We start from the raw sequence: 20248 nt of genomic DNA on the forward strand, positions 1-20248 counted from the left end.
TAACCGCTAAATTACCAATTTAAATCCTAACAGTTTTTGAGCTAAACGTTGCTGTCATACGTTGTTAGTTTATACTAGATTAAAACTTTGAACGCCACAATCTACATTTCCTTTCTCAGACATCATAACACACACGAACGTACATGCGCACGATTTCGTCATCGCGAAAATTGTGGCAATCATCTGTTTACTCAATGCATGAACCTTGGCCACGGTTTGCTAATCATTAACGTTAAAACAACAATCTTTCAAATGGTAAAGTTTGTTATAAAAATACATTCATATTGTGTACACTATTAATTACATTCTAGAAAAATACAAAAAAGTCTAAAATGTTGTAACGACTAACAGTGGTAAAATATATGGAAGAAATACAACATTAATACAATTAAAGCTAATTACAAACTTTAATTGAACAAATAATCTGTGTTTGTTCTCAGTTCGTGGATTTATCACACTCGAAAATGAGTTAAAAAATAGTCTAAAATGTAACAAACATATAATATATGACAAAGACATTATAATCAGAATATTCCTGCTTTTTATCAGATCTTTAAATTAATGTTGCTTTAACTTTGGTCTATCGATGACTGTTTTAAACATTTTACTGCTGAACACAACTGTGTTGATTTCCCTGAACACCCAAAGAAATAAAAGTAATATTGTAACATATTGTACCCAACCCCACTTAATAAGCTCCCAAAACCCAGGCTGATAAATGATGGTCTCGGTTGGGTAATCAATGATAACTTGTATTGTAAAGGGTTGGGTCGCACCACGACCAGATTTCCAAACTGGGTAATTATTTGGGAAAATTGTGGTGATGTTGCGTTGGTTGTAGGACCTAAATATGTTGGTAAGATCATATGTAGAAGCTGAAAGACTTGCAGAGTCTACTATTGAGGTGTTGTACCTCACATCTACCCCTCTGTGTCGCAGCGGAGTTTTTTGGTGAAGTTTAAGTTCGCCAAAGCTGGTGAATGAAGATCCTGTGGATACAGATGAGTGTCGGATGTACGCGAGGGACTCCATCTGAAATGTGGACATCCGAAACAGCCGATAATCAAAGAAGAGAAGAAGTTGAAGAGATGTGACATCTTCTGAGGTAGAAAGAGGAACTTGTGCTGTAAAATTTAATTGATCCAATATTCCGTCTCCATTAGTATCCGTTTCTATAGATGTAACAAGTGGAATTCTTAAGTTGTCTTGGACAATATTGTTAAAGTTGCTGTAGGTGCTCCATGCAAGAAATTCACCAGGTTGTTGGGTGTCTACAATCAATAAAACCTGCTTTTTGAACCTCACAGAAGGCTGTTCTTCATACGTGTTGGTGGTCATCCAAAAACCTTGACTTCTGTATGCTATTAGCAGAGGTGGAATAAATGTCAGCACCAAGGAGCATAATATATATAGCGCAGCTTTAGAACAAATGCTAGTCTTGTATCGGTTCACTATTGGTATTGAATACACTTCAAACACAGCCATGGCGTAAAACCCTAAATCCTGCATGTAAAACACAATTTAATTTATAATGGAAGGCGCAAATAAATCATCAATAAAATTGTTGGCATTAGCAGAGTAAATGGCAGTTAATTTGTAATCCAATGAAATGCTTATCTCATTTTACCATAATGCTTAAAATCACGCTTAGACATTTTGCTGCGTATTCCTTGCATATTTTTTTCTATAACTTCCCGAAATGTGAAAAAGTTTTCGTTTTCTTCTTCTATCCTTCTCTCTTCATCATACATCGCTTGCAACATTTCCGCATCTACAGGAAGTGCCTTCACCGGCATCACAACTGCCAAACTGTTCAGTAATGGGTAAATTTCGGTAAACTCAGCCTTTCCCCCAATTTCTAGTATGATTTGTCGACTTTTAACAGGTGTAACATAGTGGTCAATTTTTCCTTTACCCCCTCCCATGACAGCTTGTAAAGGATGTTTAGTTACTGCATGGTAAGGAGCCGGAATTCTCCACTTAGCAAACAAAGGCTTCTTCTTAATAAACTTGTTCACTCTCTGCATCATAAAGTTAAAGTTTCCAATTTTGAAGAAGCCTCCACTTAAGGCAACTACTCCGTATTGACCATATTTCAACTGAGCATCTTCTCCAAAGCAGCAACCTCTTATCAAGTACATCTTTTTTCTGCGATCTTTTGGAGGAACATCTGGCTGCTTTGCAACTAAGGGTAACGCTCTCTCTGTCTCCGGAACATCAATGTTTTCATACATAGAAGGGATCCGGCAATCTTCCTGCGTCCATCTTATATTACGATGTAAAAATCGTTTACCTATGGTTTGTAGTAAATCTAGTTGTGTTCTTACTGGCAACATTGTAATAAACCTTAATAGACAGAAAACCAAAAAGAAGAAATTAAAAGGCAATTGTTCTTTGCTGAAATTTGTGTGGCTTTGACATGAACATTCACCACAAACGTATAAAAAACAAATAAACAATCTTTTGCGCTACGGCAACAACCGACACATTTTTGAAATGTGCGCCACAAGTGGTCAATTTAGAAAGTAGAAATACTACAATGAATGAATGAATGAATGAATGAATGAATGAATGAATGAATGAATGAATGAATGAAACTTACTTTATCCTCGCGTGGCCGGCGTGGCCGGATGGCTCGCGTGGCCGGAGTTACCAAGTATGTTACTTTGTGGGTGATTATTTTTTTTGGGGATTTTTTTTCATTTTTATGTATGGCTGATAATTTGGACAACCCATTAGTGACCACTGGGTTGGAGCAATTGCCGTTAAGTGTCTTGCCCAAGGACACATACGCCCACAATGGTAGCAGCGACGAGCCTTGAACCCATTACCTCTGGGTTAGAGGCAGGCGCGCTAACCACTACGCCACGGCGCCGGACAATATTTAATTTTTTTGGAAACTGCCACCATAGAGAACTAAAATATATTATAATTCTCTATGCTGCCACCATAGATAGTTAGATACCATAATTCGTAGTCCAGCATGCTGCAACGCCGACTTTACAAATTTGAAAAACTAACCCTTCTAAAAAAAATTTTAACACTAAATGGGTTGTAACTAAATGCAGTCACATTTGTTTTTTTTTCTGGCAAAGACCTGCTGAGTCTAATAAATACCTACAGAAACAAAAAATATAACGCGCATTTCCATTCTCAGTCAAAGAGAGAACTAATATGCACTCTCTCTCTTGCAACAATCACGTGACCGCAAGGCAATCACGTTTACTATTGTAGCCAATGGAATCCAGAGCGTTTAATGTAGTTATTCTTCGTTTTTTTCACTTAATTTAAAGTTATAGAGAAAAATAACTATTACCAAATATATATATATGTTTCTAACAAACTGTTGGTTTAAACGTTTTTAATTATATTTATTAAACATTTAAAATTCTTGAACAAGCGCTAAAGTCTAATCGTTTACCTAACAAATAACTAAACTGGCCCAATTTACTAGAATATTTGGCGTAGTTTAAAAAAACAGTTAATCTTCCTAAAACTATTGTGCGCCTATCCTTTACAATGGAGACCAAGGGAAATGGGATCGGACTTGGCGGTCACGTGATTAGAAAAAAATGCATCACGGTTGCGCGTTCTACTTTTTATTTCTGTGCGTATGTCAGGTATAGTAAAAATTAAAGTTTGTATATAAACAATGTATAAAACGTACGCTTTGTCTATATATATGGTATATATGAACAGTTTTATATTCGGACTCTGGTGAAAGTGGTTCAAAATGACCCGGCACTAATGTACGTTTTGTTTCCCACCAAATGTGACGAGAAAATTGACTGAAAACACGTCCCATCTTACCCCACCATAATATATCTTGTTGTCGATTCTTTACTAGAGAATGCTTTGGGTATAAGCATGACTCATGTCAAGGTGGCGGTATTCACTTGCGTGACGCAATTTCCTCACTCGCTGAGCACAAAATATGGATTTATCCTACTTGTACTTTTGTGTGCCACTTTAATTTGAAAATAATAACTAAATCGATACTAATTACATTGTCGGATTTAAATCAATGATTGTAACGATAGTCGCAGATGACAAAAAAGCCTGAAATGAGCAGAAATGTTTATACCGCCAAAAGAAATAAAAAACTTACAACATTTCTATAGACATTACGAAGATTTTGAGTCGGGCGCAAGTAGTTTACGTTTACACGGTCTGGTGAACCGCACATTCACAAAGAGTAGTGCTCATCGATGTTTGGAAACCTTTACGTAAGACAAATCAAAACACTGCTTGTCGACAGCTTAAAACTGCAAAAGGTGGCGCGTGACGTCAACTTAGAACATGGGATTTCCATGTCAGTAATCACGTAGATGTTCAGCCACACACGGTTGATCGGTGGTTAAGGCTTTAAAAACATGCCATGACGTAATCCACTGCGTTGGTAAATATTTTTGTTTTAAGTCATGCAACGTTCAGGGGGCTCTGCCTCGTTGTAATCGCAATGTGTATTTAAACCGACAGTGTATGTTGCGTGTGTGGTACACATTGAATTCCTGGAAACGCTGAAATGATCTACATAAAAACTAATGTTTGTGCACAGTTTACGCTATTTCGCTCTCAGAAAGACTATAAGACACAATATAGAGCGTACTTAAATGCAAAAAATTTAATCTAAAAAACTCCAAGATAAGGCTGAGTATGGACGCGCCAGGTTTTAGTAGCAAAACAACAAAGCGTCAAAGCCACTCCTTGGTTTCCTAACGAAAAAAAGTGTTTTATTTTAAAAGATAAAAAAATACGTCGGCCCAACGAATTATTGTTACTATTTACTGATTACTAAACGACGGGTAAACCAAGTGACTTAAATTCAACGGCTAATGTGCAACTAAACTTCAATAAAACCCTTGGCACCTCCACCTATGCATTTTTGGTTGAAATCAGAGTGCGAACTCAACAAATAACAGCGTAAACAATGTGCTGGGAGCTGTTTACGAACAACATTTTTGTTATTCAAATCAAGAAACATTACGACCAGCATATTTTTTATAACATGTTGTGTTACGTATAGGCGTAGTTGTACCAGCATTAAATAAAGAATGTGTAAAATGCAATGAACATTTGGTTTGACAGCTTTCCGTAATGCGTTGCAATAAAGGCTTATGCATTTTTATACCAACTCCCACTGTTTTTATGGAGTTTGCCGCAGAACCTTTACCACAGCAAACATGAACGGCGGGTCAAAAGTAGTCAACCAATCAAAAGTTTCCATAGTAATTTCAATCTTTCCCGTGGGAAATACATTCTCAAGGTCGACACAGTTGGTGCTGCAAGCTACTATTAATTTAACGCCTGCGGTCCCCGGGAGACAATCAATGCTCTAAACGATTTTGACGTACAAGAACGTTAAGATTAAGCAAACCATCGATTGTATCTTACCAGGATGTCGTAGTAAAGCTTAAGTTCCGCTTACAATCAATGAGCGATGTATTGTATTCCGAATGTGCGCTAAATAGAAAATCAAAACGGCAGAGTTTGGCGGCACGACTGCAAGAAAGCACCATCGCCACCGAAACACTAACACAGCAAATTTATACGATCCAAGTGATGACCGAAAAGCGGGTGAAAAAAGCGAGATACAGTGAAATAATATAAGGAGGCATCGTCTGACAACACTGATATTTCAGTTTAAACCATATTTATATAAAAGCAAATATTATAGCGGGCCAAACATTGGTATTCAAAGAACGACAGTTTACATAACATGACGGATTTTCCGCCACAGAATATGAGAATATCTTACTGACGTGTACGTAAAATACCACCCCAAAAGTAAAACAAAAATAGCCCCATACGATTTTAGATTTAATGGTTCAAAACGTTCAAATCAGACAAACAATTTACTAAGCAATACACAGTTTGTTGTTTGTTTCACGTTAAAACTACGGACTTTCTTAGTCTGCTGCTGTTGTTTTGATCATGCATTATTTATTTGGGGGCAGCGCTTTGGCATTTTACCCTACAGTTTTACGAATACTGACGCCAAGTTAAAGCGCAATAAACCTTCAGTTTGAGGATTGAGTCGGGTGACGTAAAATAGGATTAAACTTGTACTTTTCCGTTCTAACAATTTCGTCCGAGTTTGTTTGGCTCTGAAATACGATAAGCTTCGATCGAAAAGAAGCAGAAATGACGACCGATGGTGCAACTATATACTCAATGGCGCTGTAGGGAAACGAAATGACGTCACGAACCATACCGCAGGGTAAGAAAATAAAAGAAGTGAACGAGAGGGGCGAAGGTGTCGACGCAATGGTAACGTAAACAAAGCGCAATATGTGGACAACGCCCACATTCTTAAAGGTAGTTCCGAATTCGATGATAATGTTATACAAGGCTCATGTGTCGGGGCTTCCGTTCTGAGGTAAGCACACACAATGCGAGCAGACGATGAACACGCGTTCGCGCGTGTTCGGTTCCAGAAATAAAATCAAATAGACACTCGTATGTTACAGGAGCGTACCAAGGGCGTCTACGGCATTCAGACCTTACTTTCGAGTGCTTCCACTTCTATACAAGGGGGCCAGGCCGCAAGACGGAACTAAAATTAGATACGGGAATGCGCAAACGCCAATCAATGCGCATGAATCTTTTATAACAATAAAGAAACTTTAGGAGCGTCGAAATTTGCAAAGAATCAGTACAATGGCCAACATTACAGCTTTTTAGGCGAAAAAAACATAACTGTAAAACGAGGTGTTTTTATCGCTTAAGATTCGTAAAACAGTGGGGGTGGTTATTGAGGCAGTATACCAAAGTCGGGTTGTACATGATAGCACTTGATGCGACAGCCATGAAATTTCGGCTTAAATCGAACAAAAAATTGAACTAATTTAAAACTTGATGGAAACGGCAGAGATCAATTGAAAATGTCGAACGTTACAAACACATGTTCTGTGCATACTAACCATTTAAACGCGTGTCTGGACATGCACGATACCAAGACGCAGTGACAAGAAAAAGCGAAAACGATGTATAAATTCGACCATTCAACCGAAAACTGCGCGTCACGCAACGAGCAAAACTTCTTTATCTGTTGAATTAAAAACAAACGATAAAAGCAGAAATACCATGAAACGAGTCCTTCGTCAATGTGGGCCCAATGCAACTGCGTTGATAAGACCTGAATCAATATTTTGGTCCAGTACCGGCCAAAGTTTTGTTTGATCGGGCGTTGCCGCGGATGCCGTTGACTGTTTATCTGTCTCCGAGGAATCCCTGGGTGCGTGGGAAGGTGTGCACGACACCGCTGGGCAGTTTTGTTGGGTGTAACCTTTCTGGCATCTAGTGCAAACGTTGGGACCCAAGCGTGGGTGTAAAGTAGGCAAATTGCAATCTATCGAGGTTGGAATGATACGTCCACACAATGAAATTCTGCGTTGATGATCCTAGCAAAAACATGTCGTTAAAACGTAAAGTTAACTTGAAACACTGTTTGACAGGTAACTTTATGAAGCACAGTAGGGTATGGTCATTTATTGTTTAATCTTAACCTTATAATAATATCCAATGTAATGCCCATACTACCTTTGGTCATGCTTTAAATGCAGTGTGTAAAATTAAATTTTATGTATTTTTTACCAAACCATTCTTACAATGGAGTAAAAACAATACCACCTTTAAAGAACTTGTAAAATATCAGGTTAATCATTAACTTACTCCAGTGGGATAAGCAGACTTAAGGAGTGGCAGCGTAGGTGTTTAGCAAGTAACAGTATCAGGCTGCTTATGTATGTCAACACAGATTAGGTGTAAGATTGGAGAATTGAAATAGAATATTCCAGTCAAGAGTTCAAAATTTAGTAAGGTCACTACACAAAGTATGTTCAAAAATAAATTTAATGAAGATATTTAATTTACCACAAAAATTGTGCCTAACATACAAATGGCAAGATCATAATCCAATTAAAACCCATTACATTAGTACACACACTTTTATAGGAGAAAGTTGTGAAAGTTAAAATATGCACATACACTTTACCTGGTCTTGGCAAAGTTTTTCAATGTACTCCATCTGTACTGGCTTGTGTTGGCTAAGAATCTTATTTGCCTCAGGAATAGTAAACCACCTTCGAATGCGACCAATACCTTTAGCATCATCATATTCCTCATCAAGTTGTTGAACAATCAGAACATAGACATAAGTCTTTGTGTTCCTTTCCTTGTTCTGCAGAACCAACATACTTGAATGAATGACATTTTTTTTTAATCTTGCTTGGCAGGGCACAACAGTCATTATAACACAGGTGTTCTGTTTCATGTGCCCCATGCCTGATTATAAGTTACCGTGTATGTCACTTTGTTGAATACTTGATTTTATTCCATTTCCATATGGCTGACAATTTGAATAACCTGTTTAGTGACCATTGGGTTAGAGCAATACCCGATAAACGGTGTGTCCCGGGATACACATCCACGATGGTAGTGGCATAGAGTATTGAACCCGGTATATATTGGTTACAAAGTAAGCTCTTTGTCATGGCAACTAGTTATGCAGGGACCAGTTATTAGGGATTATGACTAATTTCAAAAAAATGGTTTTCTTTATATTAAGTTGAACATGACAGGAGATCTTATGTTTCGAAATTATGTTGTGTAGTGTGTACAAGTTATTATTATCAGGTATTGAAATATTTAAATTATGGACAAGTCAGACATGGCTTACCTCGAACACATCAATTAACCTGCCAAGTTGGCCGACCACTCCTGCCTGTAATTATAAAATAATAAGACAATAAACATAACAACCACTGCAATTATTGGAACTACATATGCTAGTATTTAAAACTGGTGGTATCTTAACATAAACTTGTTTCATTTTCAACACACAAAAAAATTAATCAAGACATTTTTACAGGTGAACAAATTGTTGTGAGGTTAAAAACCATCTTACTTAAACAAGATTTTTTAAAGTTTTTGTGGCATAAACCTTTTTTTACATCTATGATCACCTCTTCATGGACTTCTCTAACAGCGGTTGTAGCAGGGTCCTCTCCTGGCTCAAGTCCTCCCCCTGGAACAATCCAAAGGTCATGAAAACGACTGCTTGATACCAAAAGAATCTGTAATAAAAATAATACAAATCTTACAATAAAAATTATAATATAATATATATATCTATTAAAAGTATAGATTTTTGGGGGGCTGTGGCTCAGTCGTTTGAGCACTTGACCCTGCTACCACTGTAATCAGTGCTCTGTAATACGTCGTTCAAGTTGTATTTTTAGAGAAAATAAGTTACATTTCCCACTCAACACAGTAAATCAGCTGACCAATGCTCAAAGCAAACAGTATTATTAACTTTAATAGCCCAATAAAGATTTTATGTGTTTTACTGTTCTCCATATCTACGGGTCCTACGGAACAATAGCATTGTATGTGAGCTTATAATTATGACAGACAAGTTACATAAAATAGTTAAAAATACAAAGCACATTATATCAGTTAATTAGTTAGTAGCACAGAAAAATAAAGAAGAATCCTTACCTCTGATTCACATTCAGATCTAAAACATAGACAAGCGGCTCTCTGTCGATAACCTGCATCATCATAAGTCCGAATCTGATCAATCTTTATCTTCATTTTGAGTAAAGACTCAGAGAGCTTAAAAGCTTTGAGTTAAAATAGCAGTTTTATGATTTAAACTCAAAGAACTTGCACTGTTAAAAAATCAACATTAATATGTCACTGTCAGTATGACCTACTAGAATGCACTACACAGTCTACACTAGTACAGTACTACTAATAGATTCGACACGGCCATCCTACATATTATATTTCATTACCCAAGAGTAGCTACCTGTATTAACAGTAGCGTGCCCTGAAACCAAATACTTCGTTGTCTTTTTATGAACATTTTATGTTCAGTAACGATACGCTAAGTTCTATAACTCCATGGTTATTGGTTGTATAAAATGTTTACACGCCATTAATAGTAAATTATTTAAGTGCTAAGAGCTCAGCAATACTTCCCGTTATGTCTGCCTATCCAAGTAACTAATCTGAGTTACCTATCAAACACAACCCTACGATTTAAACAGTATTTGTTGTCGATCAGCACAAACCCAAATAGTTTTCCTTTATATCGCTGACCAACAGTGTCGCAGCTAATCAGCATGTTATACACTGAACTGTCACTTCTGTTGGTCATCTAAAATCTAAATGAATGCGCCAGACGAAGAAGGCGAAACATTCCAAACCCGGCAGCCACGCCGGTCCTGCGTGATCGTATTGAGGATGTCTAACGCAGGGTACGAAAATATTAAAATTTAACTTCAAATTAGCTACGTAAACTGTGTAATAAGAACTCGGTTTGGTTTATAAATCTACTCTAACAGCATGTAACAAAATAGCTTGACGTTACCTACCAAACACGGCGTTTAATTAACTGCGCAGTTGTATTTGAAGTGACAACAATGAGAAAACTGCAAGAACAATACTGAATATTTAACCAACGTAATATTATACATTAATTTAGCACAAGTGAACAAAAGGGAATAATATACCTACATTCATCAAAACGATGCATATGCGTCGCGTGCGATAAATATGACGCATTAGATTCAATTAATAACCACAGTGTGACGTCAGAACTGCGCAAATTCGTTGGCTAAGCTTAAATGATAGCAGGTTGGTTTTACTTTTAATTGTCATTTTATCTGTTTTGCGATTTCTTGAAATTAAAATATCAATCATGTACAATTGTATAGCATGTGTTGTTCTTATTACATCTTTAATTCACTGTTGTTATTATAACTGCTGTCATTACAACACATTTTGAAGAATTCTTTAAAAAAAGCAAAGAACGACAATACAAAGCTGGAGGTAAAAAGTTACGAAACAGGTAATAAAAATAGCACACAAATGTGGAATTTTAAAATAGTATAAAATATGGGAAACATAGAATATATTTACTCCATTGCATTATCAGAACAAGGAAGTGAAAACCATTTCTTTTTTCGATTTTTAGAAATAAGCCTGAGAGCAAGAATTTCTTTTTCTTTAGGCATCCAACTTATTTCATCTTTTTCGTATTCTGCGCCCACATCAGAAACATGACTTTGACCTGATAGAAATATGACTTTAAAGTTAAAGATCTACCTTTATGTCCAAGTTTAAAAGTCAAAGAATTGGTTCATAAAACATCATTATATTTGCAGTAACTACTATACCAACACAATACTGATCAAACAGTTTAAACATAAATTCAACTCTAGAAACCAACAGTGTTGATTAAACACAAAAAAGGAAATCCACTTTTACCAAATTGTCTTACAGTCATGCCACTCATATTCACCATTATTTTGACACTGGTTAATTTGGTAACCTTTTGCGCCCAATTTGGTTTCTTGCACAACATCAGTGCGTTGCAGAAGCTTGCACACTCGAATGCCACGTTTCATTGCTTTACAGAACGGTAAGGAGCGTCGGACTTCTTGGCAAAGATTGGAAGTGTCAGAGCATGCAACATCCAAAATATGTTCAAAGTCTCTGCGCAGTTGCAGTGCACCTTCAACACTGTAAGAAGGAGAATTTTATGTTACAAAGATTTCTTTTATTTAAAATATGAGAAAAATAAAATTAAAAGTTAATTTAAAATTCTACCTTAAACTGTTGCAATGTATAGAAATATTTAAGATAAAGCCAAAGTAAAACTTTCTATATCGACCTATGTAGGCATTGAGGCATCCAAGGGCAAAGTCACATCCAGGGCTACAACTCTACAACAAAAGTAAAAAATGACCTGAATATTATTTTCTTGTTGAATATATGCTTGAGTATTGAATCCACAAGAGCCGACACCATGGGTGGAACAGAAGCTAGTTGTGATCTTGGGTCTAACACAGATACTGCTGTACATACCGGCACAACTAATGACTTAACACAATGTTCCATATACGTGCTGGCTGAACAATGATCTACAATAAAATATTTATGAAACCTAAATGCATAAACAAGTCTAAAACTTTATTTAATAAACAAATAAAGTTAGGACGTTTAATAAATGCATGAATATTAGCAAGTTTTTAAAGATAGCTATGATTAACATTTGAGTCTTCATTCAAAACTTTTAAATTAGAAAATTGAATAGTGATGAGGCATTAATATCAAATGACAACATACCAGTGAGGTTCTTCTGACGCCAAACTTTATTGGAAGGAAAAACTTTTTCCACAATACTTTCAGCAAGATGAGCAGACTTCTTGACGTAAGCTCGCATGCAGTCTCCACTCAAAGTCTTAAAGGGAAGGAAAGTGTAGTTTAACTTTAAGAGAATTGAAACTTTTGGTAAAGATTTTATATTTATAGGATGTATGAGGGTTTGGTTTTGCTGAAAACATTTTAACATACTGCACCTATTTTCGACTAATATTGTATAATAAGTATAACAAAAGCAAGAAGGGCTTATGTTTGTGACCAATTATTTAGTTTTAAAATCCAACAGAATATATGTTATATATTTTTAACAATTTTGGGTTGCCAGGGTGGCAAAAGCAGATTAAATTACTAAATTTAATAATTTGTGTCTTTGTAGATTAATCATTTTTATACAAACAAACATTTAATGTGGATGGATTGGTTATTTACTTTCCCATTATAAACATACTCAAATACCTGCATATTGGTAATAATGTCGTCAATGTTTTTAAGATGCTTTGTAGCCAGATGTAATGTTGCTGGATTTTCCATTCTACGACTCTCAACAAAGTTGTGACACTTTTCAACCAGTGGGAGGCAGTGAAGAGCTACAACTGTCAATTGACTGAGGTCACCTAATGAAACCTAGGAAAATATGAATTTTGGATTCCATGATTATATGCTGCTAACGTAGCAAAGGTCACAATAATGTAACCAGAGGTTCGGAAAATCAGAACTTACAACTTGTATATTTTTTACATTAAACAGCAAACAAAAAACAGAGATCTTGCTGCATTGAAAAACTTACTTTGTTTCATAATAAAAATTAAATAGAAATTACAGAAGTTTTTAAATATACACTCTAACATATAAATTTGCAAATATAAAAATGGAAAATTGAATACAACAAAACGGCTGCATGACAGGCTGGAGATATATGAAGAGAAATAATTCAAGCAACAGTTGGACTTGATTATAGCAGTTTGTTAATACATTATATATGGGACCTGCATACCTGCATTAATGGACGTAGTGACCATGAGGCAAGATAATGTTGTATCTTCATATAACACCATCTGTGTAATGCATCAAGTGTGGATTCTAACCTTGGTAATGCATTCTGTGCCACAACTTCATTGTCACGGAATCTGATGTATTATACAAAGGTTGAGTTAAAGCAACACAAAAAAGGACTTATTTTACATTAGAAATAGATTCACTTGAAAATTATAAAATGTAAATTCATATCAACAGAAAGAGGGCATTGCGTGCGGTATAAAATTTGGTTAAACATGCAGGAATAAAGATTAATATTGAGATAATTAAAATAATGACATTGAGATTTAATTAAATATAAAATGTTTTGTTTTGTGGCATAGCAGATAGCACAGTCAACATTCATATTCTATCTTATGATGTCTGTTGTTATAGAAAGGATTTTAATGATTAAACATTAATTTTTACGATGTTTAAACACGTTACATAAGACCAGGTTCAAATTTATGGCATGGTAATAATTTTTACAGCCTTGTAAATCTATCTAGAGCAGAAAGAGAAATAATCAGTGGCAAACTAATCTGAAGTTACTGTAGGGCGTAACTAATTCATATTATCCCTTTTTAATTTCAATCTTGTTATTTTTTACCTATTGATTAATCTTTTTTAAGGTATAATGTTTTCAAAATTAACTTTTAAAAATAATTTTAATTTTGAAATTTTAAAAATTGTGCACTTTAATTTGAATTTTTAAAAACCAACAATTACTAATCTATCCTAACCAAACATTATCAATTTTGGTAGAGATTATAATATGTATGCTTAAGTATACAAGCCTACCTGTCCATAATGTACATCAAAGGGTGGATTGTTTTCACATAGGTCCATCCAGTCTTTGTAAGTGCTTGCTGAGTGCCTTCCACTGGTAATGAACCGCACTTATCCATTTCACCAATGGCAAGAGCTTGGCATGTATAACTGTCCCAGTCACCTAAAGCTAAATAAAAATAGTAATATCAATTTCGGGAGTATAACAAAACATGAATATCTTTATTGGAAGTTTAGCACATTTTAGTTTTTAACAAAGTTGGGCACCTATAGACTAGCCATTAGTTTGTACCTTTTTCAATAATAAAGGTGTGAATTGATAGTTGAGAACTTTCGATGACATCTTCGTTCATTAGGTCGAGGATTGAGAGGTTGCTAAGGAGAGATTCAAGATGAAGAGTTTGCATTCCTGTTCGAAATCTTTGTGATTGTATATCTTCCCGCATCCATTTGTGAAGAGTAGCAGACTTTGAAGAGTCGGATGTTGCGACCTGTAGCTGCATGGAGGAACCCGGACCCTTGGAGACGATGGAAGAGATGTAGAGCTTGGAGAAGCTTCGAACCGCATCTTGATCCCAGGAATCCCTCCAGAGGACAGTCTTCTTTATTCTTGAAGAAGTTGGAGTTCCACTCATCTGACTGAAGAAAGATGAGGAAGCAACACTACTTACTTCATCATCTGAACTCATGTTCGATGCAAGGTCCTCAGGGAATAGCTAGGAAAAAGAAGCTCAAATGATGGTGACTCTATTTTGGATTTTATTTGTGATTTGAAAAACAGTGTTATGATGTTAAATACCATTAAAAAAGGCCTAAAAGACATAAGACAAACCAGCATTGTATTTCTTATTTGTACAGGTAGTATAATAAGATTAATAACTATAAAGTTTAGTTCATGCTATACACCAATGGCGTTATGGGTCAACTCTATTCCAGGTCCCACGGCATGTCATGGAGTTTAAAATAAACTAGGGCTTACCTGGGAAAAACTTGTCGATCTTGGACTTTTCGTTTTCTTTCTCCCCCTTAATAAGCTTGTATTACCAGCCAAACATTTCATGAATGAGATCACGAATGATCCTTGTGAATAGATCAGCTGACGAACAGATAAAAAAGTTTCTGTGGGAAGTCATTAATTGTTGTTTTTTTATGGGGTACAACATTTGTAATAAATGTAAAATAGCCTATACAATAAACTTGAATAAAGATAAAGTTGTAACTACATGAAATACTGAAAGATGATGAAAATTTGTTTTAATTCTTTCATGGTTATTAGGAATAGATAATTGAGGAAATTGATTATCTGACATCTAATGCTTGTGACGTATCATTGATGTGTTAGGTGGACTTAGCACTTTGTAAGTTGAGTTTCAAGAAACCTAATATAAGTGTCGAGCCTGAGACACCAAATTAGATCTACATGGGGTTAATATAAAAGTAAACAATGTCATGTAGGAATTGCTTTTATAACCCATACAATTTTTAAAATAATTTAAGTAGTTTGCATACAAAACCTGGTTTATATAAAGGTATCTTACCTGATGAAGCAGCATCATTGGGTACACTGGGAAGCCGAACTCCTGATACATGGGTGGTGATGTCATCTTCATCTAATAAACAAGACAGTTGGCGTAAACTAAATTACCCAACTTTTCTAAAAACTAATGTTAAAATAATGTGACACACTTAAGAAGAATAGAACATATTGGAAATAACACAAAAAACAAATTGACATAATATTAGATATTATTACAACAAGTGTCAAAAGTGGCAACAAACCTTTTTGTACATCTTTTGCATTGCCCCATTCAATGTTAGTGTTTAGTTCACTCAAGAAATCTTCTTCTTCCTCACTGTTGCTCCGAGATGACTGGAGCAGAGATATGATCTTCATCATGGATGTTGCAAGTTCCTCCTTAGCGGGTTGGCAGAGGATTGAAAGAAGGCGAGATACAGAAAATGGAACGGAAACACATGGTTGACAGTCTGAGGAACATTTAATTTATTAAAAAACATAATAGGCTACAGTCAGTATATACTTTAATGAACCAGAATACAATTAATTTAACACAACCAATTCGCATTTATAAGGGTTTTCACTCCAAAACACACATATTATATATCTTAAATATCTATATATTTAAAATTAAGTAGATTTAAAGAATTTTTAACCTTAAATAAAACAAAGGTTTTGGTTTATTGAAAAAACTAACCTGAAAATGTGAAATGTTTATCATCTGAGTACAGTGAGGTAGGAAGGCTTTCAATGTAAAAAGGAGAAGAAGATCTAACATCCTCAGATGGTCTCTTCTTCTCATTAGAATTACGTCTGTTGAATATCAAAGTAAAAGCATTGTATATACAGTAGACACAATTGATGGAGAGTCTTTGGTCAAGAACCATAGTAAATGTCCAAAATGATAAACACTGAAGAAGTACCTCATGGTGCAAGTAATAAAGAGTATTGCCCTTGCCCAAACCGTCGATTCGGTCAGTTTGCTATATAAAGTGATATATTTGTTTAAAATATTAAAAGTGCCATTAAGATTCCGTTGACCCGTTCAGTTGGCCGGCATTTACGAGGGTGATAAGTGACATTAGCATACCTGAGGATGTTATTATACGCCTCGATTAGTTTGCAGAAGCGTTTCAAACTTCCAGCACCAAGCACATGACTCCATTCAGCCTCAGCTTCATCTTTTTTGCCCCGAACCACCGCACAACTGGTAAGGCTTCGTAATCTTTGTTCAATTAACTTCTGGGTTAGTTCTAACATCTCAGTTTGGTAAGTCTTCACCCGCTTTTGTAAAACAAGCAGTTGCTTCACCATGTACACAGAATCACCTTGCCTGAAAGGATTGATTGTTCATTAGATTTGATTCAGATGAGAAGATGACTAATTTATTGACTATTATTAAAATACTATTTACTTCCTGTGACTATCACTAACCTTATCGTTATCAAATTTATAAACTGTATATGTATAATCTAAAAACTTATGTTTGAATATTATTAAAACAATTAATAAACCATTCGGCAGCAATAAAACTTAAAACTTATTTATATATATATATATATATATATAAATAAAATAAGTTAAGTTCACATTCCTTTAACTTAACCTACCTTAGGCTTTGCCACTTCTTCATAATATCATCCCATGCTTTAAAATGTACCTGGAGCTCTATATGCACTTTACCAAGTTTTGGAGGGCTAATGTTTCTTAATACTTCATTCTCATAATCCGTTTCCAAGTGGTTTAATCCATATGTATTATTCAATACACTTTGCCCTAAATACTGATCCATTACGGAATCCAAATGGGCAATATATTCATGCTCATGTGATAACGCATTTCGAAGCTTGGAAATGAACTTTCTCATTTGCATGGAAATGTTTTGACAATGCTCAAGAAATCGTTCGGATCGTCCGGTACAGGAATGTAAAAGTTTAAAACTCCATAAGTTGCTAAAAGTATTGTTTTCAATAGCATTACTATGGTTTGTATTGGCACAGCCAGGTACAGCATCCATAAGGTCATCGCATTCAACTTCCCCTGGTATGCTGGTTCTTCTTCCACCAATTTCATGACGACTACTGACTTTCCGTATGACAGCAAAACAAGTCCCAACTCGCCTTAACTGTCGTTTATCATCAATTTCTTTTATACTTTCTTCTTCACATTCACTGTCAGAGTTAAAGTCATTTGAATCTACTTCAATACTGGTCTGACTTCCCATCTTTTCCAGTCTACTTTGTTCTGTTATGTCCATCACATACTTCAGATTGCCATAGGGATCGGCAGCACCTGTGTTTAAATAAGAAATGAGTCTTGGCTATTGTGTAACGCTGGGTGTGACGCTATATTCCATTGAGTAGGTAAATATTATTATCCTATTCATTGACTGTTTATTCCAAACTTCCAATCGCTAAGTAGGATTTCCAATATATGGAATGTTTAGATAGTAGTATAATGGTGTGGACAACAGACAACATGTGAAGCTAAATGTTGATGGTCGTTCGGTCCAAAAATAAAAATACTTTGTAAACAAGGAAACAGAGTCAAAAATTCCAGCAGATCTTATAAGCTCAAACAGTACATTTTTTTAAATAGTGGTAAAACAATGCATGTTATGAAAAAAATAATGCCATTATATTATAGGCCTGGACAGTTAAATTCAAGTGAAAGTTAAATTTAATGGAAAGCATTAAAACAATAAATTTAATGAAATTCTATATTTTTTAACATAAACAAGTAGGTACCGCAGCAGAAGAATAAATTACAAAACAGACAATAAATTAGCTAAGCATTTAGCTTGACAGGTGTGATATGTGAGTAATAACTACGTAGTCAAATAACATGAACAACTGGCTTTAATCAATAATTTTGCCGTTTTCAACATTTGATGTATTGTGCCAAAATGTTGTAAGACCACTGACTTGCCAATACTGTGCATTAAAAAGATGTTTTTTGATTAAAAGTTTTTTGACACTTGAGAAAATTCGGACAGTTGCTTTCATTGCAAATACCTTACATGAGCAATTTACTTTGTGCAATTCATTATACTGTGATGCATAAATTAAGAAAAACCTTCTCTTAAGAATAAAAACAGGTTTCATTATATATATATATATATTCCTTTTTACCTTATTTTATTAATTATTACCATATTATTATTTTTACTTTTAAATCATTGAAACATCAAATTATCGAATGGACCCTGAATTAATATTATGTATATATATATATATCAATATATGATTAAAAATGCTATTATTATGGGTCCCTTTAATTAGTTCATGTCTGCTACGTCCACTATGTCTCAAACATTTTTTAAAATCAAACAAACGATGAAATAAAACCGCTGCGTCGGGAAAAAAAACAAAACTTTATATAAAGTTTTACCTTGTATTATTCCATCTTCACTTATAGGAAATTCAATTGGTATTTCCGGAGTAGCAGTGGGGGCAACTGGTATGTATTGCACAGATGGCATGTGAACATCTTTATGACCAATTACTTCATAAGATGGCGTCAAAGTTGGTCGCTTGCTTCCGAGAATTAACGGATCAGATGAGCTTATTTGAATTGGAGGCATTTTCTGTATGCTCATGTTCACAACTTTCTCACATAATTCCAACGATTTGTAGTAACCAAAGGCATGCAGACGTACATTCTAATTCTTATATCCTAGTATTAACACAAAAACATAGGCGTTCCGGCTACAAAAAACAAACATATTTATGGTTAACAAAACGTATATAATATATAGTACAGTAGTAGTAGATGCAATTTAGCCTTTTGAACTTTGACGATTAGACAGAGTATTGCAATGTTACGGTAAGCAATTAAACACGGTAAGCGATAAGCATGTCTGGTTTGTGATTGGCAACCGTTGCGTTGTTGTGATGCCAAACACAAAACTTGCACCACAATTACACTACAGCGGTCTTGAACGGCCTTTTATACACGGAAACGACGGCCATTAACCAAATAGAATTTACTAGAAATACATCGTTCATAACTTGTTACAGTCTCAATAGTCCGCGATTAAACTGCTTTTGCGTCATGTTTTTACGACCCCTGCCAATAACTAATTTAAACAGCTATAACTCTTTGCTTTGCCACAAGCCGACAAAAAGTAAATTGATATCGGCGTTTATAGATTGGAATTTCCGAGTTACAGAGCAGCAACAATTTATTGAGCACGGTAGTGGTCATATACAAAGTTAGTATAGACCAAGTTAGGAAACGGCGCTCGTGTCCGCCATTACGGAGCCCACAGAGCGTGAATCGCCTATACAAATGCATGGTCGGCATGTGTTTATTTAGTTCTTGTAAGCGATACAAAGCTAGAAAACACGTATAGCGGTTGTTTTAACATTAAAAATATAATTTCTAATATAAATCTTGTTATATAATATTAAATCTAGGAATTAATGTGAAGTAAATTAATATTTTGACTGTTTTTCGGCGTACAGTGTGGTTTAACAGGATACTTTACGTTGGCGATTAAGACTAGCATCAATCAGCTTAGTTTACATAATAGTATATGATCATACCTACGAATCTACAGGGCCATTCTTTACTACATTTATAATCCAACATGAGTGGACATGCAGCTCCAAACTGCTTAAGTACTAGCAGATAAGGTGTTCGCGTTTTCCGATTTCATAAAGACCCGTAACGCAAAAAAGGTAGCTTACTAATTCAAGCAGAGGACCAAAAATAGTAACTTAGTATTGTTTTCCTCAATGTCACTTCGATATT

At 35.2% G+C, this 20248-nt stretch overlaps 4 protein-coding genes across 5 annotated transcripts; all 4 read right to left on the reverse strand.

The window, feature by feature from the left end:
* Positions 1–140: 140 nt before the first annotated feature.
* LOC149732127 (transmembrane protein 231-like) lies at positions 141–1509 on the reverse strand. Its single transcript, XM_089882251.1, has one exon. The coding sequence runs from the start codon at positions 1507–1509 to the stop codon at positions 559–561; it is 951 nt and encodes a 316-aa protein (XP_089738377.1). The 3' UTR covers positions 141–558.
* Positions 1504–2531, reverse strand: LOC149732128 (large ribosomal subunit protein uL16m-like). The gene has a single exon (XM_089882261.1). It carries the CDS (start codon positions 2334–2336, stop codon positions 1614–1616), a length of 723 nt encoding a protein of 240 aa, XP_089738387.1. The 5' UTR covers positions 2337–2531; the 3' UTR covers positions 1504–1613.
* Positions 2532–2712: 181 nt separating this feature from the next.
* LOC149732129 (diphosphoinositol polyphosphate phosphohydrolase 1-like) lies at positions 2713–9702 on the reverse strand. Its single transcript, XM_089882260.1, has 5 exons — positions 9502–9702; positions 8967–9077; positions 8681–8725; positions 7997–8182; positions 2713–7403 (listed from the first exon to the last, which is right to left on the reverse strand). The coding sequence occupies exons 1-5, from the start codon at positions 9595–9597 to the stop codon at positions 7104–7106; spliced, it is 738 nt and encodes a 245-aa protein (XP_089738386.1). The 5' UTR covers positions 9598–9702; the 3' UTR covers positions 2713–7103.
* A 691-nt stretch (positions 9703–10393) lies between these two features.
* On the reverse strand, positions 10394–19605 carry LOC149732130 (uncharacterized). 2 transcript variants are annotated; one of them, XM_089882219.1, is made up of 15 exons: positions 18884–19605; positions 17104–17785; positions 16584–16826; positions 16191–16306; positions 15757–15963; positions 15516–15587; positions 14957–15096; positions 14270–14693; positions 13990–14146; positions 13169–13301; positions 12631–12798; positions 12139–12253; positions 11759–11933; positions 11342–11532; positions 10394–11080 (listed from the first exon to the last, which is right to left on the reverse strand). In XM_089882219.1, the coding sequence occupies exons 1-15, from the start codon at positions 19089–19091 to the stop codon at positions 10926–10928; spliced, it is 3186 nt and encodes a 1061-aa protein (XP_089738345.1). In that variant the 5' UTR covers positions 19092–19605; the 3' UTR covers positions 10394–10925. The 2 variants fall into 2 exon arrangements, with proteins under 2 accessions (XP_089738345.1, XP_089738344.1); XM_089882218.1 differs by having other exon boundaries at positions 11312–11532; positions 18884–19603.
* Between the last annotated feature and the right edge of the window lie 643 nt (positions 19606–20248).

The sequence above is a fragment of the Ciona robusta genome, chromosome 8 (assembly GCF_009617815.1).
Source record: "Ciona robusta chromosome 8, ASM961781v2".
Taxonomy (NCBI): domain Eukaryota; kingdom Metazoa; phylum Chordata; class Ascidiacea; order Phlebobranchia; family Cionidae; genus Ciona; species Ciona robusta.